This window comes from Scyliorhinus canicula, chromosome 12 (assembly GCF_902713615.1).
Source record: "Scyliorhinus canicula chromosome 12, sScyCan1.1, whole genome shotgun sequence".
In the NCBI taxonomy this organism is placed as follows: Eukaryota; Metazoa; Chordata; class Chondrichthyes; order Carcharhiniformes; family Scyliorhinidae; genus Scyliorhinus; species Scyliorhinus canicula.
Window position 1 is genome coordinate 62,403,562 of NC_052157.1, and position 23,658 is coordinate 62,427,219.

General features: G+C 49.4%; 2 protein-coding genes across 4 annotated transcripts in view; one reads left to right on the plus strand and one right to left on the minus strand.

Moving 5' to 3' along the window:
* ethe1 (ETHE1 persulfide dioxygenase) overlaps window positions 1–18,018 on the minus strand; it is a 62,772-nt gene extending 44,754 nt beyond the window's left edge. The window contains exon 1 of the mRNA XM_038813467.1: window positions 17,924–18,018. Within this exon, the coding sequence (XP_038669395.1) occupies window positions 17,924–17,953 (30 nt within the window). The 5' untranslated portion in view covers window positions 17,954–18,018. The remainder of the gene's footprint in view (window positions 1–17,923) is intronic.
* A 247-nt stretch (window positions 18,019–18,265) lies between these two features.
* xrcc1 (X-ray repair complementing defective repair in Chinese hamster cells 1) overlaps window positions 18,266–23,658 on the plus strand; it is a 41,160-nt gene continuing 35,767 nt past the window's right edge. For all 3 annotated transcript variants that reach the window (XM_038813464.1, XM_038813462.1, XM_038813463.1), the window contains exons 1-2: window positions 18,266–18,540; window positions 21,803–21,895. In XM_038813464.1, the coding sequence (XP_038669392.1) occupies window positions 18,490–18,540; window positions 21,803–21,895 (144 nt within the window). In that variant the 5' untranslated portion in view covers window positions 18,266–18,489. The remainder of the gene's footprint in view (window positions 18,541–21,802; window positions 21,896–23,658) is intronic.

The window sequence follows — 23,658 nt, forward strand, 5'->3', positions numbered from 1 at the left end:
GAGAGAAGGATGGAGGGAGGGAGGGAGGGATGGAGAGAGGGACGGAGAGAGGGACGGAGAGAGGGACGGAGGGAGGGACGGAGGGAGGGACGGAGGGAGGGACGGAGGGAGGGACGGAGGGAGGGACGGAGGGAGGGACGGAGGGAGGGACGGAGGGAGGGACAGAGGGAGGGACAGAGGGAGGGACAGAGGGAGGGACAGAGGGAGGGACAGAGGGAGGGACAGAGGGAGGGAGGGATAGAGGGAGGGATGGAGAGAGGGATGGAGAGAGGGATGTAGAGAGGGATGGAGGGTGGGACAGAGGGAGGGATGGACGGAGGGAGGGAGAGAGGGAGGGACGGATGGACGGTGGGACGGATGGAGGGATGGATGGACGGAATTTCTAGAGGTACATGAAAAGCGAAAGATTGGTGAAGACCAATGTCTTTAATGCCTTAAAGTCAGAAACAGGGGAATTTATAATGTAGACAAATAAATGGCTGAGCAACCAAATACATACTTTGGTTCTGTCTTCACAATGAGGTCACAAAAACATACCTGAAAAGTTGGGGAACACAGGATTTGGTGAGAGGGAGGAACTGAAGAGCAATATTAGTAGAGAAATGGTGTTGGGGAAATTGATGGGATAGAAGGCTGATAAATCCCCAGGGCCTGATAATCTCTATCACAGAGTACATAAGGAAGTGGGTTTAGAAATAGTGGATGCATTGGGGATCATCTTCCAGGATTCTATAGACTATGGAACAGTTCCTGTAGATTGGAGGGTGGCTAATGTAACTCCACGATTTAAAAAGGGAGGTTGAGAGAAAACAGGGAATTATAAACCAGTCAGCCTGACGCCAGTCGTGGGGGAAATTCTAGAATCCATTATCAACGATTTTATAGCAGAGCAGAAGAAAATAATGGCAGGATCAGTCAGAGTCAGCATGGATTTATGAAGGGGAAATCATACTTGATAGATCGACTGGAATTCTTTGAAGATGTAACTCATAGAGTTGATGAGGGGAGCCAGTGGATGCGGTATATTTGGACTAGGAGTCACAGTCTGAGGATCCGGGATAGGCCGTTTAGAGATGAGGAAGTCCCACATAAGAGATTAGCATGTAAAATTAAAGCACATGGGACCAGGGGCAGTGTATTGAGATGGATAGAAAACTGGTTGGCAGACATGAAACAAAGAATAGGAATAAACAGGTCTTTTTCAAATTGGCAGGCACCGCCAAAATATAATTTCTCCAAATTTGCAGATGGCACCAAGTTGGGTGGGAAGGTGAGCTGTGAGGAGGATGCAGAGATCCTGTCGTGTGATTTGGACACACTGAGTGAGTTGGCAAATGAATGGCAGATGCAGTATAATTTGGAGAAATGCAAGGTTATCCACTTTGGTAGCAAAAATGAGAAGGCAGACTATTATCTGAATGGCCATAAATTAAGAGAGGGGAATATGCAACGTGACCAGGGTCCCCTCGTACACTCGTCACTGAAGGTAAGCATGCAGGTACAGCAGGCGGTAAAGAAGGCAAATGGTTATCTGTCCTTCATCGAGAGGAATCGAGAACAGGAGCAGGGATGTCTTGCTGCAATTATACAGGGCCTTGGTGAGGACACACCTGGAATATTGCGTTTTGGTCTCCTTATCTGAGAAAGGAGTTCTTCCTCTAGAGGGAGTGTAGAGAAGGTTTACCAGACTGATTCCTGGGATGGTGGGACTGACGTATGAGGAGAGATTGAATCGGTTATGATTGTATTCACTGGAGGTAGCACAATGGCACAACTGCAGTCTCACGGCGCCGAAGTCCCAGGTTCGATCCCGGCTCTGGGTCACTGCCCGCGTGGAGTTTGCACATTCTCCCTGTGTTTGCGTGGATTTCACCCCCACAACCCGAAGATGTGCAGGGTAGGTGGATTGGCTGCGCTAAATTGCCCCTTAATTGGAAAAAATGAATTGGGTACTCTAAATTTATAGAAAAAAAGGATTGTATTCACTGGAGTTCAGAAGAATGAGGGGGAATCTCATAGAAACCAATAAATAAAATTCTAACTACTAGACACGGTAGATGCAGGAAGGATGTTCCCGATGGTGAGTGTGTACAGAATCAGGGGTCACAGTCTGAGGATACAGGGTAGACCATTTATAACAGAGATGAGGAGAACTTTCTTCATCCAGAGAGTGGTCGGCCTGTGGAATTCGTTACCACAGGAAGTAGTTGATTCCAAAACATTTCATGTTTTCAAAAAGCAGTTAGATAAAGCACTTAGGACAAAGAGGATCAAAGGATATGGGGGGGAAAGCGGGATTAGGCTATTGAGTTGGATGATCAGCCATGATCGTAATGAATGGCGGAGCAGGCTCGAAGGGCCGAATGGCCTCCTCCTGCTCCTATTTTCCAAATTTCTATGTAATACACCTACCTCATCCATTGTGGATCATGTATAGTAACAGAGATTGATTCATTCCATGTTTGGTGTTCCCTCATTGCTTGATAGAGAGATTGAAGGATCAATAAGTTGTGATTGGAAGGTTGTTGCAGTTTTTTGAGAGGTCAGTGGGCCGGAGGCAGGTGTAGTGATCTCAGCATATGTATATACATGAAGGGTTAATGTGTAGTCAGTACACTCAGAAGGTCACTAGAGGGCAATACTAACAGGGAGTATAAGTACAAGCTCAATCTGTTTTCCCGTGCTCTTCGGGCATGTTGTCGCTGGAGAACAGTGTATAGTTAGATCAGTATAATATCCATAGTTAATCTAATTCTATCTATCTTGTTTAATTTAACTACTCAGTTAAAGTATTGAAGAATCAAACTCACAAGTTAATTGATTAGTTCAATAAAACTCAATAAATTATTTGTTATCACTGGACGACTTTGAGTATTCATCATAATCAAAGTTAAGTACATCTCAGCATAAACAGATGATTGGCATATATTACTCCAAGTAATATAACAGCAGGTATCGTGTATCAGCGAGCAGCATTTGAGGACACATTACTGTGTCCCGATTCAGTGGTGTCCAAGACGGCACTTTCACATGACGGTTCAGTAAATTAGTAACTAGAATCTGAATTGTTCATCTCCCTCTGATCATTGCAGCATCCAATTGTGCAGCACTCCCTCAGCACTGAACCTCTGACAGTACAGCACTCCCTCAGTACTGACCCTCTGACAGTGCAGCACTCCCTCAGTACTGACCCTCTGACAGTGCAGCACTCCCTCAGTCTTGACCCTCTGACAGTGCAGCACTCCCTCAGTACTGACCCTCTGACAGTGCAGCACTCCCTCAGCACTGACCCTCTGACAGTACAGCACTCCCTCAGTACTGATCCTCTGACAGTGCAACACTCCCTCAGCACTGACCCTCTGACAGTGCAGCACTCCCTCAGTACTGACCCTCTGACAGTGCAGCATTCCCTCAGTACTGACCCTCTGACAGTGCAGCACTCCCTCAGTACTGACCCTCTGACAGTGCGGCACTCCCCCAGTACTGACCTCTGACAGTGCAGCACTCCCTCAGTACTGACCCTCTGACAGTACAGCGCTCCCTCAGTACTGACCCTCTGACAGTGCAGCACCCCCTCAGTACTGACCCTCTGACAGTGCAGCACTCCCTCAGGACTGACCCACTGACAGTGCAGCACTCCCTCAGTACTGAGCTGAATCCTACCACCGAGCCTGTCATATGTGCTCTATCCCAGGAGATTGCAAGCCCAGCAATTTGTCCTCATTCTGGGGCTATTGATAAATCAGTCAGGATGTCTATTCAAACCCCACTAAACACTGCTGGTGAAGAGATACTGCCACCTGAGTAATGGTTATGAGTGTGATTCCCCTCCGGTTCAACAGCCGGTAGTGTATAACTTTACAATACCAGACAATATCATGCTATACCACACTATATCAGACAATACCAGGCTAACCAAACATTACCTGACTAAGCTAGTCACAGACTAACGACACAGACACTCTGCGAACACTCTGTGTTCGTGAACATCTTCAACCTCTCCCTCCTCTGTTCCGAGGTTCCCAACTGCTTCAAGAAGACAACCATCATACCGGTGCCAAAGAAGAGCCACTACCGTCCGGTGGCCTTGACATCTATCATTGTGAAGTGCTTCGAGAGATTAGTCATCAGACACATCAATTCCATACTCCCCAGAATGCCTTGAACCACTGCAATTCACATACTGTCACAACCGGTCCACAGTAGAGACCATCACCCTGGCCCTACACTCATCCCTGGAGCATCTTGACACAAGGACTCCTACGACAGACTCCTATTCATTGGCTAAGCTCCGCCTTCAACAACATAATCCCAGCCAAACTCATATCAAATCTCCAAAACCTAGGGCTTGGCCCCTCCCTCTACAACTAGATCCTCAGCTTCCTAACCCATAGACCACAATCAGTGAGGATAAACAACAACACCTCCTCCACGATAGTCCTCAATACCAGGACCCCGCAAGGCTGCGTACTTAGCCCCCTTCTATACGCCCTATACACCACATGACTGTGTGGCAGAATTTGGCTCCAACTCCATCTCCAGGTGTGCTGAGGTCGGATCTCGAACAACGATAAGTCAGAGTACAGGACGGAGATAGAGAACCTAGTGGAGTGGTGTAATGACAACAATCTCTCCCTCAACGTCAGCAAAACTAAGGAGCAGGTCATTGACTTCAGGAAGTGAATTTTTGTCCACACCCCTATCTGCATCAACGGGGCTGAGGTAGAGAAGGTTTCAGTTTCAAATTCCGAAGTGTGCACATCACCAACAATCTGTTCTGGTCCACCCATGTCAAAGCTACAACCAAGAAAGCACAACAGTGGCCATACTTCCTCAGCAAACTAAGGAAATTCACCATGTCCAAATTGAGTCTTACCGAATTTTTACACATGCACCATAGAAAGCATCCTATCTGGCTGCATCACAGCCTGCTATGGAAACTGCTCGGCCCAAGACTGTAAGAAACTAGAGAGCCGTGAACACAGCCCAGTCCATCACACTAACCTGCCTCCCATCCATTGACTCCATCTACACTTCCCGCTCCCTTGGAAAAGTGGGCAGCATAATCAAAGACCCCTCCCACCCGGCTTTCTCACTCTTCCAACTTCTTCCATCAGGCTGGAGATAAAAAAGTCTGAGAATACGCACGAACAGATTCAAAAACAACTTCTTCCCCGTTCTTCATTCCGACTCCTGAGTGACCTTCTTATGGACTGAACTGATCTCTCGACGCAGCTTCTCTGCCGAGTAGTACTGCACTCCATATGCTTCACCCGATGTCTGTGTCTATGTATTTACATTGTGTATTTATCGTATGTCCTACGGCTTTCATATAAGGAACGATCTGTCTGGACTGTACGCAGAACAATACTTTTCACTGTACCTCAGTACACATGAAAATAAACCCAAATCCTCAGTGGTATGGGAGCACAGTGGTTATCACTCTCGCTAACCGCAGCGCCAGGATCACAGGTTCGATACCCGGCTTGGGTCACTGTCTGTGCAGAGTCTGCACGTTCTCCCCGTGCCTGTGTGGGTTTCCTCCAGGTGCTCCGGTTTCCTCCCACAAGTCCCAAAAGATGTGCTGTTAGGTAATTTGGACATTCTGAATTCTCCCTGAGTGTACCCAAACAGACACCGGAGTGTGGTGACAAGGGGCTTTTCACAGTAACTTCATTGCAGTGTTAATGTAAGCCTACTTGTGACAATAAAGATTATTATTATTATATCCAATCCTTTGTGGAACCATGTGTATTTGGCTCGCGTATGGGACAGTTCTGACCATCTCCTATACCTCTCCACACTCCACACTCCCCTAATCTCACCCCCTGCCCTGTTATTCAGGAACTAAATTGACTGTGTGGAAGATTAATTTTGGAATTAATATTTGATTGCTGTTTGCCATGGTAAAGTTACGCCGTTGTGATTGAGATGGATTAGTGGTGTGTGAGTACAGGTATTGTTTGGTCCTATAACCCTGTCACCGTGTGGATTGTTTTCTGTGATATTGGAAGCTGCATCCTGCATAATGCATCACTTGGATACAACAGAATCTATTTCATATTTGCAAATTACTGCCACCTAGTCTCAACTCATCAGAAAACACTGATCGCACTCCCTTTCCCGAATTTCCCACTGAACTGTTGCCCCACACCCCTCAGTCTAACACTCTAATATACCCCATAACCCTCACTGTAACAGTCTGATATGCCCCACACCCCTCAGTCTAACTCTCTGATTTACCCCACACCCTGTAACAGTCTGATTTACCCCACACCCCCCAATGTAACACTCTAATTTACCCCACACCCCTCAATGTAACACTCTAATTTACCCCACACCCCTCAGTCTAAAACTCTAATTTACCCCACACCCCCCAATGTAACACTCTAATTTACCCCACACCCCTCAATGTAACACTCTAATTTACCCCACACCCCTCAGTCTAACACTCTAATTTACCCCACACCCCTCAATGTAACACTCTAATTTACCCCACACCCCTCAGTCTAACACTCTAATTTACCCCACACCCCTCAATGTAACACTCTAATTTACCCCACACCCCTCAATGTAACACTCTAATTTACCCCACACCCCTCAGTCTAACACTCTAATTTACCCCACACCCCTCAATGTAACACTCTAATTTACCCCACACCCCTCAATGTAACACTCTAATTTACCCCACACCCCTCAATGTAACATTCTAATTTACCCCACACCCCTCAATGTAACACTCTAATTTACCCCACACCCCTCAGTCTAACACTCTAATTTACCCCACACCCCTCAATGTAACATTCTAATTTACCCCACACCCCTCAATGTAACACTCTAATTTACCCCACACCCTCAATGTAAAAATCTGATATACCCCACACCCCTCAGTCTAACACTCTGATATATCCCACACCCCTCACTGTAACATTCTGATATACCCCACATCCCCTCACTGTAACATTCTGATATACCCCACATCCCTCACTGTAACATTCTGATATACCCCACACCCCTCACTGTAACAATCTGATATACCCCACACCCCTCAGTCTAACACTCTAATTTACCCCACACCCCTCAGTCTAACACTCTGATATACCCCACAGCCCTCAGTCTAACACTCTTATATATTCCACACCCCTCACTGTAACACTCTGATATATCCCACACCCCTCACTGTAACAGTCTGATATACCCCACCCTCCTCAGTCTAACACTCTGATATACCCCACACCCCTCAGTCTAACACTCTGATATACCCCAACCCCCCCAGTCTAGCACTCTGATATATCCCACACCCCTCAGTCTAACACTCTGATATATCCCACCCCCTCAGTCTAACACTCTGATATATCCTGCACACCTCATTGTAACAGTCTGATATACCCCACCCCCTCAGTCTAACACTCTGATATACCCCACACCCCTCACTGTAACATTCTGATATACCCCACACCCCTCACTGTAACACTCTTATATATTCCACACCCCTCACTGTAACAGTCTGATATACCCCACCCCCCTCAGTCTAACACTCTGATTTACCCCACCCCCTCAGTCTAACACTCTGATATACCCCACACCCCTCACTGTATCACTTATATATTCCACACCCCTCACTGTAACAGTCTGATATACCCCACCCCCCTCAGTCTAACACTCTGATATACCCCACCCCCTCAGTCTAACACTCTGATATATCCCACCCCCCTCAGTCTAACACTCTGATTTACCCCACCCCCTCAGTCTAACACTCTGATATACCCCACACCCCTCACTGTATCACTTATATATTCCACACCCCTCACTGTATCAGTCTGATATACCCCACCCCCCTCAGTCTAACACTCTGATATACCCCACACCCCTCAGTCTAACACTCTGATATATCCCACCCCCCTCAGTCTAACACTCTGATATACCCCACCCCCTCAGTCTAACACTCTGATATATCCCACCCCCCTCAGTCTAACACTCTGATATATCCCACACCCCTCAGTCTAACACTCTGATATATCCCACACCCCTCACTGTAACAGTCTGATATGCCCCACACCCCTCAGTCTAACACTCTGATATATCCCACACCCCTCAGTCTAACACTCTGATATATCCCACACCCCTCAGTCTAACACTCTGATATATCCCACACCCCTCAGTCTAACACTCTGATATACCGCACCCCCCTCAGTCCAACACTCTGATATACCCTAGACACCTCACTGTAACAGTCTGACATATCCCACACCCCTCAGTCTAACACTCTGATATACCCCACCCCCTCAGTCTAACACTCTGATATATCCCACACCCCTCAGTCTAACACTCTGATATATCCCACCCCCCTCAGTCTAACACTGATATATCCCACCCCCCTCAGTCTAACACTCTGATATATCCCACACCCCTCAGTCTAACACTCTGGTATATCCCACACCCCTCAGTCTAACACTCTGATATACGCCACACCCCTCAGTCTAACACTGATATATCCCACACCCCTCAGTCTAACACTCTGATATATCCCACACCCCTCAGTCTAACACTCTGATATATCCCACACCCCTCAGTCTAACACTCTGATATATCCCACACCCCTCAGTCTAACACTCTGATATATCCCACACCCCTCAGTCTAACACTCTGATATACGCCACACCCCTGAGTCTAACACTCTGATATACCCCACACCCCTCAGTCTAACACTCTGATATATCCCACACCCCTCAGTCTAACACTCTGATATATCCCACACCCCTCAGTCTAACACTCTGATATATCCCACACCCCTCAGTCTAACACTCTGATATACCCCACACCCCTCAGTCTAACACTCTGATACATCCCACACCCCTCAGTCTAACACTCTGATATATCCCACACCCCTCAGTCTAACACTCTGATATACCCCACACCCCTCAGTCTAACACTCTGATACATCCCACACCCCTCAGTCTAACACTCTGATACATCCCACACCCCTCAGTCTAACACTCTGATATATCCCACACCCCCTCAGTCTAACACTCTGATATACCCCACACCCCTCAGTCTAACACTCTGATACATCCCACACCCCTCAGTCTAACACTCTGATATATCCCACACCCCTCAGTCTAACACTCTGATATATCCCACACCCCTCAGTCTAACACTCTGATATATCCCACACCCCTCAGTCTAACACTCTGATATATCCCACACCCCTCAATCTAACACTTTGATATATCCCACCCCCCTCAGTCTAACACTCTGATATACCCCACACCCCTCACTTTAACACTCTGATATATCCCACCCCCCTCAGTCTAACACTCTGATATACGCCACACCCCTCAGTCTAACACTCTGATATACCCCACACCCCTCAGTCTAACACTCTGATATACCCCACACCCCTCAGTCTAACACTCTGATATATCCTGCACACCTCACTGTAACAGTCTGACATATCCTACACCCCTCACTGTAACACTCTTATATATTCCACACCCCTCACTGTAACAGTCTGATATACCCCACCCCCTCAGTCTAACACTCTGATATATCCCACACCCCTCATTCTAACACTCTGATATATCCCACACCCCTCAGTCTAACACTCTGATATATCGCACACCCCTCAGTCTAACACTTTGATATATCCCACCCCCCTCAGTCTAACACTCTGATATACCCCACACCCCTCACTTTAACACTCTGATATATCCCACCCCCCTCAGTCTAACACTCTGATATACGCCACACCCCTCAGTCTAACACTCTGATATACCCCACACCCCTCAGTCTAACACTCTGATATATCCTGCACACCTCACTGTAACAGTCTGACATATCCTACACCCCTCACTGTAACACTCTTATATATTCCACACCCCTCACTGTAACAGTCTGATATACCCCACCCCCCTCAGTCTAACACTCTGATATATCCTGCACACCTCACTGTAACGGTCTGATATATCCCACATCCCTCAGTCTAACACTCTGATATATCCCACACCCCTCAGTCTAACACTCTGATATATCCCACACCCCTCAGTCTAACACTCTGATATATCCCACACACCTCACTGTAACAGTCTGATATGCCCCACACCCCTCAGTCTAACTCTCTGATTTACCCCACACCCTGTAACAGTCTGATTTACCCCACACCCCCCAATGTAACACTCTAATTTACCCCACACCCCTCAATGTAACACTCTAATTTACCCCACACCCCTCAGTCTAACACTCTAATTTACCCCACACCCCCCAATGTAACACTCTAATTTACCCCACACCCCTCAATGTAACACTCTAATTTACCCCACACCCCTCAGTCTAACACTCTAATTTACCCCACACCCCTCAATGTAACACTCTAATTTACCCCACACCCCTCAGTCTAACACTCTAATTTACCCCACACCCCTCAATGTAACACTCTAATTTACCCCACACCCCTCAATGTAACACTCTAATTTACCCCACACCCCTCAGTCTAACACTCTAATTTACCCCACACCCCTCAATGTAACATTCTAATTTACCCCACACCCCTCAATGTAACACTCTAATTTACCCCACACCCCTCAGTCTAACACTCTAATTTACCCCACACCCCTCAATGTAACACTCTAATTTACCCCACACCCCTCAATGTAACACTCTAATTTACCCCACACCACTCAATGTAACATTCTAATTTACCCCACACCCCTCAATGTAACACTCTAATTTACCCCACACCCCTCAGTCTAACACTCTAATTTACCCACACCCCTCAATGTAACATTCTAATTTACCCCACACCCCTCAATGTAACACTCTAATTTACCCCACACCCTCAATGTAAAAATCTGATATACCCCACACCCCTCAGTCTAACACTCTGATATATCCCACACCCCTCACTGTAACATTCTGATATACCCCACATCCCTCACTGTAACATTCTGATATACCCCACATCCCTCACTGTAACATTCTGATATACCCCACACCCCTCACTGTAACAATCTGATATACCCCACACCCCTCAGTCTAACACTCTAATTTACCCCACACCCCTCAGTCTAACACTCTGATATACCCCACAGCCCTCAGTCTAACACTCTTATATATTCCACACCCCTCACTGTAACACTCTGATATATCCCACACCCCTCACTGTAACAGTCTGATATACCCCACCCTCCTCAGTCTAACACTCTGATATATCCCACACCCCTCACTGTAACACTCTGATATATCCCACACCCCTCACTGTAACAGTCTGATATACCCCACCCTCCTCAGTCTAACACTCTGATATACCCCACACCCCTCAGTCTAACACTCTGATATACCCCAACCCCCCCAGTCTAGCACTCTGATATATCCCACACCCCTCAGTCTAACACTCTGATATATCCCACCCCCTCAGTCTAACACTCTGATATATCCTGCACACCTCATTGTAACAGTCTGATATACCCCACCCCCTCAGTCTAACACTCTGATATACCCCACACCCCTCACTGTAACATTCTGATATACCCCACACCCCTCACTGTAACACTCTTATATATTCCACACCCCTCACTGTAACAGTCTGATATACCCCACCCCCCTCAGTCTAACACTCTGATTTACCCCACCCCCTCAGTCTAACACTCTGATATACCCCACACCCCTCACTGTATTACTTATATATTCCACACCCCTCACTGTAACAGTCTGATATACCCCACCCCCCTCAGTCTAACACTCTGATATACCCCACCCCCTCAGTCTAACACTCTGATATATCCCACCCCCCTCAGTCTAACACTCTGATTTACCCCACCCCCTCAGTCTAACACTCTGATATACCCCACACCCCTCACTGTATCACTTATATATTCCACACCCCTCACTGTATCAGTCTGATATACCCCACCCCCTTAGTCTAACACTCTGATATACCCCACACCCCTCAGTCTAACACTCTGATATATCCCACCCCCCTCAGTCTAACACTCTGATATACCCCACCCCCTCAGTCTAACACTCTGATATATCCCACCCCCCTCAGTCTAACACTCTGATATATCCCACACCCCTCAGTCTAACACTCTGATATATCCCACACCCCTCACTGTAACAGTCTGATATGCCCCACACCCCTCAGTCTAACACTCTGATATATCCCACACCCCTCAGTCTAACACTCTGATATATCCCACACCCCTCAGTCTAACACTCTGATATATCCCACACCCCTCAGTCTAACACTCTGATATACCCCACCCCCCTCAGTCTAACACTCTGATATACCGCACCCCCCTCAGTCCAACACTCTGATATACCCCACACCCCTCAGTCTAACACTCTGATATACGCCACGCCCCTCAGTCTAACACTCTGATATACCCCACACCCCTCAGTCTAACACTCTGATATATCCTGCACACCTCACTGTAACAGTCTGACATATCCCACACCCCTCAGTCTAACACTCTGATATACCCCACCCCCTCAGTCTAACACTCTGATATATCCCACACCCCTCAGTCTAACACTCTGATATATCCCACCCCCCTCAGTCTAACACTGATATATCCCACCCCCCTCAGTCTAACACTCTGATATATCCCACACCCCTCAGTCTAACACTCTGATATATCCCACACCCCTCAGTCTAACACTCTGATATACGCCACACCCCTCAGTCTAACACTGATATATCCCACACCCCTCAGTCTAACACTCTGATATATCCCACACCCCTCAGTCTAACACTCTGATATATCCCACACCCCTCAGTCTAACACTCTGATATAACCCACACCCCTCAGTCTAACACTCTGATATATCCCACACCCCTCAGTCTAACACTCTGATATACGCCACACCCCTCAGTCTAACACTCTGATATACGCCACACCGCTCAGTCTAACACTCTGATATACCCCACACCCCTCAGTCTAACACTCTGATATATCCCACACCCCTCAGTCTAACACTCTGATATATCCCACACCCCTCAGTCTAACACTCTGATATATCCCACACCCCTCAGTCTAACACTCTGATATATCCCACACCCCTCAGTCTAACATTCTGATATACCCCACACCCCTCAGTCTAACACTCTGATATATCCTGCACACCTCACTGTAACAGTCTGACATATCCTACACCCCTCACTGTAACACTCTTATATATTCCACACCCCTCACTGTAACAGTCTGATATACCCCACCCCCTCAGTCTAACACTCTGATATATCCCACACCCCTCATTCTAACACTCTGATATATCCCACACCCCTCACTGTAACACTCTTATATATTCCACACCCCTCACTGTAACAGTCTGATATACCCCACCCCCCTCAGTCTAACACTCTGATATATCCCACACCCCTCAGTCTAACACTCTGATATATCCCACACCCCTCAGTCTAACACTTTGATATATCCCACCCCCCTCAGTCTAACACTCTGATATACCCCACACCCCTCACTTTAACACTCTGATATATCCCACCCCCCTCAGTCTAACACTCTGATATACGCCACACCCCTCAGTCTAACACTCTGATATACCCCACACCCCTCAGTCTAACACTCTGATATATCCTGCACACCTCACTGTAACAGTCTGACATATCCTACACCCCTCACTGTAACACTCTTATATATTCCACACCCCTCACTGTAACAGTCTGATATACCCCACCCCCCTCAGTCTAACACTCTGATATATCCTGCACACCTCACTGTAACAGTCTGATATATCCCACATCCCTCAGTCTAACACTCTGATATATCCCACACCCCTCAGTCTAACACTCTGATATATCCCACACCCCTCAGTCTAACACTCTGATATATCCCACACACCTCACTGTAACAGTCTGACATATCCCACACCCCTCACTGTAACACTCTTATCTATTCCACACCCCTCACTGTAACAGTCTAATATACCCCACATCCTTCACTTTAACATCTTGATATACCCCACACCAATTACTTTAACATATTTATATACCCCACAGATCTCCCTGTAACACTCTGATATACCCACCTGCCTCGTGTAATACTCTGATATAACCCACACCCTTAGTGTATAATAATAATAATAATCTTAATTGCCACAAGTAGGCTTACATTAACACTGCAGTGAAGTTACTGTGAAAAACCCCTAGTCGCCACATTCCGGCACCTGTTCGAATACACAGAGGGAGAATTCAGAATGTCCAAATTACCTAGCAGCACGTCTTTCGGGACTAGTGGGAGGAAACCGGAGCACCCGGAGGAAACCCACGCAGACACCGGGAAAACGTGCAGACTCCGCACAGACAGTGACCCAAGCCAGGAATCGAACCTGGGACCCTGGAGCTGTGAAGCAACAGTGCTAACCACTGTGCCATCGTGCAACATTCTGGTATACCCACACCCCTCATTGTAACACTCTGATGTATCCCACACCCACTCTGATATATACAGCGAGGAGTGTGGGATATATCAGAGTTGTAGTGAGGGTTGTGGGATATATAACAAATTTACAGCATGACCCAGGTGGTGCGAATGGTCTGCTCCTCAATGTAACAATCTCCGTACTTCTGAGGAACCTTCCTAGTGATTCAGGAACGCAGTGTGGCCAGAGGGGGGGGAGGGGGGGGGGTCTTTCCTTTGGACGATCAGCTCCTGCCTCACCCGTGACCTACTCCGGTGTCCTGTAGTTGACTGGATTTCAAGGGGTCCACAGGGTACAGTTTGCTGGCTTATTCTTTGCTGGATAATTTGCCGAGCGTTGAAACCCGATTGATCAGATTCTCTGCAAGCTCTCCTTGGCCCGCTGTGCAGTGTCTGAAACACATGGACCATCAGGCGTTCGATCCACACCCCAGAGTCAGAACACTCCTTCATACCCAATAGGCCAGCTAAAAGGGTGCTTTTCACCACATCAAAATTGTTCACTCTCACCATCGTTAAGGCTCAGAAATGTGGAAGGACAACGATCTGAGGTTGGCTGGCGATCTCACAGGAAAGGACGAGCTTTTCCCGAGTGTATAATGCCATCTCAGGATGCTCCAAAGGGCTTCAGAGCTACCACTGTGTTTTCAGAAGTGTAGTCACTGTTGTATGTAGCCAACGCAATGGCCAGTGTGCTCATGGCAAGATCCCACAAGCCTCAATGTAATAATTAACAATTGCACAGTTTTATTTCCAGAAGTGTGGAATAAGAGATGAATGTCAGCCACGAGGCAGGGAAAGAATCTCCGCTCTTTGTCTTACAAAAGCCGCCCGGGTATATTTACCTTCATCTGGTGGAGTAGACGGAGCTTACCTTCGACAAGAGAGAGAGACAGAGATGGGTGGAGAGGTTTAAGGAGGGAATTCCAGAGCTCAGGGCTCCCAGGCAGCTGAACGCACGGCCGCCCATGGTGGAGCGATGGGAATTGGGGGATGCTCAAGTGGCCGGAAATGGACGAACGCAGAGATCTGGAAGGGTTGTAGGGACTGGAGAAGGTTACAGAGATAGAGAAGGATGTAGAGAGTTACAGAGATAGGGAGGGTTGTAGGGACTGGAGGAGGTTACAGAGATAGGGAGGGTTGTTGGGGCTTGAGGAGGTTACAGAAATAGGGAGGGTTGTTGGACCTGGAGCAGGTTACAGAGATAGGGATGATTGCATGGACTGGAGGAGGTTACAGAGATAGGGAGGGTTGTCGGGACTGGAGGAGGTCATGGAGATAGTGGCGATTGCATGGACTGGAGGAGGTTACAGAGGTAGGGAAGGTTGTAGCAACTGGAGGAAGTTACACAGATAGGGAGGACTGCAGGGAGTTACAGAGATAGAGAGGACTGCAGGGAGTTACAGAGATAGAGAGGACTGCAGGGAGTTACAGAGATAGGGAGGATTGTAGGGATTGGAGGTGATTACCGAGATAGGGACGATTGCAGGGACTGGAGGAGGATATGGAGATAGAGAGGGCTGCAGGACGTTAGAGATAGGGAGTATTGTAAGGGCTGGAGACGTTATGGAGATAGGGAGGGTTGTCGGAGGTTAGAGATAGGAAGTGTTGTAAGGGCTGTAGAGGTTATGGATAAAGGCAGGTTGTAGGACATTAGAGATAGGGAGTGTTTTAGGGGTTGGAGAGGTTATGGAGATAGGGAGGGTTGTCGGAGGTTAGAGAAAGGGAATGTAGGGGCTGAAGAGGTTATGGAAATAGAGAGGGTTCACGGAGGTTAGAGATTGGGAGTGTTGTAGGGCCTGGAGATGTTATGGAGATAGGGAGGGTGGTTGGAGGTTAGAGATAGGGAATGTCAGGGCAGCACAGTGGCACAGTGATTAGCACTGTGCCTCACGGTGCTGAGGACCCGGTTTTGATCCTGGCCCCAGGTCACTGTCCTTGTGGAGTTTGCACATTCTCCCCACGTTGCCTGCATGGGACCCACTCCCACAACCCGAAATGATGTGCAGGGTAGTTAGATTGGCTGCGCAATGTTTCCCCTTAATTGTAAAAAAAAGAATTGGGTGCTCTAAATTTATTTTTAAAAAGAGATTGGGAGTGTTGGAGGGGCTGGAGAGGTTGTACACCCATCCGTATCTCCATTAGTCCCCAGCCTTTCCAACTCTCCTTTATGCCTTACAATGTAGGAGTAGTGACCATGGTAGTGTTATATTACTCTTTTGGTAATATATCTCGTTACTCTTTGCTTCTTATCTAGAATGGTTTAATGGTGTGATTCTGAAGAAACCACGAGTCTTCATCAACTAATTTATTGAGTAACGGTTGATTAATATTGAGTTTGCACATTCCACAGAACTATAACTAGTAATCAAGTAATTTATATTAAAGTATTAACTAATTCAAACTACAAATGCTAAACTATGCTGTGATCTATCTATCTTGTGCTCTACTGTCTCGTCACTCCTGGTTGGAAGAGAGACCAAGATCCTCTAGTGTTCTTATTTATAGTGGGGTCCAGTAGTGCCCTCTAGTGGTTGTGTTACACTGAGATGTAACAGTTAATCCTTTAGTTATCTACATATCATTACAGATGGCACTGTAGTTAACACTGTTGCTTCACAGCGCCAGGGACCCGGGTTTGATTCCCTGCTTGGGTCACTGACTGAGTGGAGTCTGCATGTTCTCAACGTGTCTGCGGGGTTTCTTCCGGGTGCTTCGGTTTCCTCCCGAAAGATGCGCTTTATGGGTAATTTGGACATTCTGAATTCTCCCTCAGTGTACCCGAACAAGTGCCGGAGTGTGCCGACTCGGGGATTTTCACAGTAACTTCATTGCAGTGTTAATGTAAGCCTACTTGTGACACTAATACAGATTATTATTATTATGGCGAGCATCTTCTCCATTGCACTCTCAGTGCCATATTTGTAACCCTGCTCTGAAATGACTACATGAAAAGCACTATGGAAATAAAAGTTTAATTTTACATCAAAAAGTACGGTAACTATTGCAGCCTGTTCTAAAGCCTTAATATCCTCCCTTTGGTGTGAGAGTCAAACCCAATATTGCAATGGTTGAAAAAAAAGCAAGCACAAGCACGAGTCCAACTCCTCGTGCCCAAGTCCAACTCAACCTAAACCAATCCAACCCAATGGGGCTTTCACAGATAGTCTACCGGTCCAGGCAGTGGGCGGCCAAGGGGGTCTTCCGACCCAACTGTCTGCTCCTCTATCACGGCTCCATCAGAGGCCGGTTTCCCCTGGAGACCTTCCGTGCCCGCTGGGTGCTGCGGGATGGGGAGGGTGGGGGGCCGTGCCGAACGTCTCATTGACCCCTTTTCGTCCCATTTTGGTTTGATGTTTAAAGTTTCATCCTGTGATTCGCTTTCTTTTCAGATTCACCTGAGGAAGGAGCAGTGCTCCGAAAGCTAGTGTTTGAAACAAACATGTTGGACTTTAACCTGGTGTTGTAAGATATCTTACTGTGCTCACCCCAGTCCAACGCCGGCATCTCCACATCATCGCTGTCTTTTGTTTGAGGTTCCCCTTTAAGGGACCGTCCCTTTAATTTGCTCTCCATCGAGGAGCTGTGCCAGGAGCAAAGATGGCGGCGGGCAGTCCTTCTACTTCCTGCTTGCTCAACCGTTGACCTTTCACATCCTGGCACCAGAAATTCCACTCTTTAATTGTACGGAAAAACGCAAAAAAAAACAGAAATTATTTTTCCTACAGAAATTAAATGATACTTGGGCCGAGACTCAGGGGCGAATATTCGTTTTTAATGATTTGATTTTAAAATGTTTAGGGTGAGCCGGAAGTGGAGGAGAAGCGCCCGCCTGATGAGAAGGGGCGCCATCAAGGGAAAACTCAACTTCAAACCTCTTTTAAACGCTGGATTTCGCCACTTTCCCGCCGTCTCATGAGGAGAACTCCCCCTCAACTGGTGCATTCTGTCACCCCTGGGCAGTTTGCAGCGCAGCTGTGAGGGTTTTTGTGTCCCCTCTACATGTGTCAAAAAATCCTGCAAATCACTTTTGGTGCCCAATAGCTCCCCAAAAATGCCCGAGATCAAACTCAAACATGTCGTCTCCTGCAGCAGTGAGGATTTGGTGAGCATCTTCTACATTCCAGGGTCTGCCCAAAGATTGTTTCAGGCTGTTAGACTTACAAAAATGCTCAAAGCTCTTTTAAATTTGCATTCATACGTTTCCTCTTGAAAAAAAAATTGCATGCCTGAGTCATCCTGAGTTTTTGACTTGAGTGCTGAGGTGGGACTAATGCTGGACTATCCCTTCAAGAGGCAGTACATACACAATCTGTCCATAACATAACTTAATACTGTTTCTCTGCGATCTTCAGTTCCAAATTGTGTACTACGGGAAAAAAGTTAGTCTAGTGCTTAAGTAGGGAGTACTTCGATTATTTTTATTGCAATGGCCAGTATGAGCATGATGGCCTGAATGGACACCAAACTGCTGTGGGATATTGCTGTCAGTTGCAGTACTGAGGGAGTACTACAGTTTTGCAGGAGATGCAATGTCAGGTTGTCAGCACTGAGGGAGTGCTACACTGTTGGAGGGTCAGTATTAAACGAGCACTGTACTGTTGCAAGGTCAGTACAGAGGGAGTGCTGCACTGTTGCAGGGTCAGTACAGAGGGAGTGCTGCACTGTTGCAGGGTCAGTACAGAGGGAGTGCTGCAATGTCGCAGGGTCAGTACAGAGGGAGTGCTGCAATGTCGCAGTTTCAGTACTGAGGGAGTGCTGCACTGTCGCAGGGTCAGTACAGAAGGAGTGCTGTAATGTCGCAGGGTCAGTACAGAAGGAGTGCTGTAATGTTGCAGGGTCAGTACAGAGGGAGTGCTGCACTGTTGCAGGGTCAGTACAGAGGGAGTGCTGCAATGTCGCAGGGTCAGTACTGAGGGAGTGCTGCACTGTCGCAGGGTCAGTACAGAAGGAATGCTGTAATGTCACAGGGTCAGTACAGAGGGAGTGCTGCACTGTTGCAGGGTCAGTATAGAGGGAGTGCTGCACTGTCGCAGGCTCGGTACAGAGGGAGTGCTGCACTGTCGCAGGCTCGGTACAGAGGGAGTGCTGCACTGTCGCAGGGTCAGTATAGAGGGAGTGCTGCACTGTCGCAGGGTCGGTACAGAGGGAGAACTGCACTGTCGCAGGGTTGGTACAGAGGGAGTGCTGCACTGTAGCGGGGTCGGTACAGAGGGATTGCTGCACTGTCGCAGGATCGATACAGAGGGAGTGCTGCACTGTCGCAGGCTCGGTACAGAGGGACTGCTGCACTGGTGCAGTGTCAGTATTGAGAGAGTGCTGGAATGTCGCAGGGTCAGTACTGAGGGAGTGCTGCACTGTCACAGGGTCAGTACTGAGGGAGTGCTGCAATGTCACGGTCAGTACAGAGGGAGTGCTGTGCTGCCGCAGGCTCGGTACAGAGGGAGTGCTGCACTGTCGCAGGGTCGGTACAGAGGGAGTGCTGCACTGTCGCAGGGTCGGTACAGAGGGAGTGCTGCACTGTCGCAGGGTCAGTACAGAGGGAGTGCTGCACTGTCGCAGGGTCCGTACAGAGGGAATACTGCACTGTCAGAGGGTCAGTACAGAGGGAGTGCTGCACTGTCGCAGGGTCCGTACAGAGGGAATACTGCACTGTCGCAGGGTCAGTACAGAGGGAATGCTGCACTGTCGCAGGGTCAGTATTAAGGGAGTGCTGTACTGTCGCAGGGCCAGTCCAGAGGAAGTGCTACATGTCGCAGGGTTAATACTGAGGGAGTGCTGCACTGTCGTAGGGTCGGTCCTGAGGGAGTGCTGCACAGCCAGAGGGTCAGTACGGAGGGAACACTCCACTGTTGCATGGTCACTACTGAGGGAAGGGTGCACTGTCACAGGGTCAGCACTGAGGGAGTGCTGCACTGTTGGAGGGTCAATACTGAGGGAGTGCTGCACTGTTGGATGGTCAGTACTGCGGGTGTGCTGCGCTGTCAGTGTCAGTACTGCGGGTGTGCTGCGCTGTCAGTGTCAGTACTGCGGGAGTGCTGCACTGTCAGGGTCAGTACTGTGGGAGTACTGCACTGTCAGGGTCAGTACTGAGGAAGTGCTGCACTGTCAGAGGGTCAGTACTGAGGGAGAGCTGCACTGTCAGAGGGTCAGTACTGAGGGAGAGCTGCACTGTCAGAGGGTCAGTACTGAGGGAGTGCTGCACTGTCAGAGGGTCAGTACTGGGGGAGCGCTGCACTGTCAGAGGGTCAGTACTGAGGGAGTGCTGCACTGTCAGAGGGTCAGCACTGAGGGAGTGCTGCACTGTCGGAGGATCAGTACTCAGGGAGAGCTGAACTGTTGGAGGTGCATTGTTTCAGGTGAGACATTAAAGGGAGGTCCTGTCTGTGTTCTCAGGTGGGTGTAAAAGATCCCATGGTCACTGAAGGGGGTGGGTCACCTTCTCCCTTGTGTCCTGGGGACTTTATCACATTTCTGTTTGTTGATTTTCACAAAAGGGTCACACATTGACCATTGGGTGCCTTGGGGCGAGATGTCGGTTATTGCCCTGATATGAGGCATTGTAAAATCTAGCACTTTATCTTAAAACATAATCACTATCTGTTCATTACAACTATATGCTTGCTGTTTCTATCATCTTCAACTTGGAGAGATTGGTAGCCAAATTAACCCATTCAATAACAGTTGAAATAATGTCTGTGGAGGCCACTTTTTTGTACGAACCTTACTTTAACGTCAAGGAAGGCAGAGGTTCAAGACGTTTCGGGAGGGAATGCCAAATCACGGGGCCCGTGAGGGGCTTACAGAGATAGAGTGGGTTGTAGCGGCTACAGCAAGTTACAGAGATAGGGTTGTAGTGAATGGAGGAGGTTGCAGAGATAGGGTTGTAGGGAATGGAAAAGGTTACAGAGATTTTTTTAAATTTATAAATTTAGAGTACCCAATTATTTTTTCCAATAAAGGGGCAATTTAGTGTGGCCAATCCACCTAACCAGCACATCTTTGGGTTGTCGGGGTGAAACCCACGCAGACACGAGGCGAATGTGCAAACTCCAGAGGTTACAGAGATGCGGTTGTAGGGAATGGAGGCGGTCACAGAGATAGGGAGGGTTGTAAGGGCTGGAGGAGGGTACAGAGATTCCAAGGCAATGCCCATCAGCGAGCGGGGTGGTGGTTGGGGGCGGGGGTGGGGGGAGGGTGCGGTGAAGGATGAACGGCATTCAGTGTGTGTTAGACAAGGGGGCAGCAGAGGTCTGGATGAGCTGAAGGTTCTGGAGGTGGGAGCTGGGCGGCTGGAACGAAGAGTGTTGGGGTTGTTGAGTATGGAGTTCTGTGTTGTAACGTCCTGGTTTGTACTTTTGTCTCAGACACACAAGGCTGACAACCTGCTCAAGCCGGACACCTACAGGAAGTGGAAGTGTTGTGACCTGGGGGAGAAGCAGTCATCTCTAATCCTCCAGGTGAGCTTGGGGACTTGCGGACGCCATAAATTCCTATTTGTGTCAGGCAATGACCATCTCCAACAAGAGACAGTCTAACTGTCTCACCGCCTGACTCCTCCCAAAGCCTGTCCACCATCTACAAGGCACAAGTCAGGAGTGTCATGGATATTCTCCACTTGCCTGGATGAGTGCAGCTCCGACAACACTCAAGAAGCTCGACACCATCCAGGACAAAGCAGCCTCATTTGATTGGTACCCCATCCACAAACATTCACTCCCTCCATTGACGCACGTTGGCAGCCGAGTGTACTATTTACAAGATGCACTGCAGTAACTCACCAAAGTTCCTTCGACAGCAGCTTCCAAACCCACGCCTGAGGTTTTCAGTTTGAGATCTGCACTGCCCCAGTACATGTCCAGCTTAAGCATGAACTGAGGGAGAGAAGGTGCTGAGTGATTCACCTCTGTGGCCTCCACAATTCTCTGACAATCCATTGATCATGTTCATTCGGGCCAAACCAAGCGTGAGCGCTGAATCGCCTGAAATCTCCATTCTGGGGAAGAAAAGCAGGGAGTTAGAGTGTGTGATTGCACTGTGGACTCACTGAGAGTTTTTGCATCTGCTTTCACTGCAACGATTTTCCAGTGCAGAAACAGCAGAAACAGGCCATTCAGCCCATCGTGCCAGTGATTCTGCCCCGCCTGCACCCCCCCCCAGTCACCGTCTCCTATTCCTCTCTCCCTCGTGTGTTTGTCCAGCTTCCCTCTTCAATACATCAACACTATTCACCTCAACCACTCCCCATGAGAGCGAGTCCCGCGTTCTCCCCACGCCCCGTGGGAGTGAGTCCCGCGATCTCCCCACGCCCCGTGGGAGCGAGTCCCGCGATCTCCCCACGCCCCGTGGGATCGAGCCCCGCGTTCTCCCCACGCCCCGTGGGAGCGAGCCCCACGTTCTCCCCACGCCAAGTGGGAGCGAGCCCCGCGTTCTCCCCACGCCAAGTGGGAGCGAGCCCCGCGTTCTCCCCACGCCCCGTGGGATCGAGCCCCGCGTTCTCCCCACGCCCCGTGGGAGCGAGCCCCGCGTTCTCCCCACGCCAAGTGGGAGCGAGCCCCCCGTTCTCCCCACGCCCTGCGGGAGCGAGCCCCGCGTTCTCCCCACGCCCCGTGGGATCGAGCCCCGCGTTCTCCCCACGCCCCGCGGGAGCGAGCCCCGCGTTCTCCCCACGCCCCGCGTTCCCCCCACGCCCTGCGGGAGCGAGCCCCGCGTTCTCCCCGCGCCCCGCGGGAGCGAGCCCCGTGTTCTCCCCACGCCCCGCGGGAGCGAGCCCCGCGTTCCCCCCACGTCCCGCGGGAGCGAGCCCCGCGTTATCCCCACGCCCCGCGGGAGCGAGCCCCGCGTTCTCCCCACGCCCCGTGGGAGCGAGCCCCGCGTTCTCCCCACGCCCCGTGGGAGCGAGCCCCGCGTTCTCCCCGCGCCCCGCGGGAGCGAGCCCCGCGTTCTCCCCACGCCCCGTGGAGCGAGCCCCGCGTTCTCCCCACGCCCCGTGGGAGCGAGCCCCGCGTTCTCCCCGCGCCCCGCGGGAGCGAGCCCCGCGTTCTCCCCACGCCCCGCGGGAGCGAGCCACGCGTTCTCCCCACGACCCGTGGGAGCGAGCCCCGCGTTCTCCCCACGCCCCGCGGGAGCGAGCCCCGCGTTCTCCCCACGCCCCGCGTTCTCCCCACGCCCCGCGTTCTCCCCACGCCCCGCGTTCTCCCCACGCCCCGTGGGAGCGAGCCCC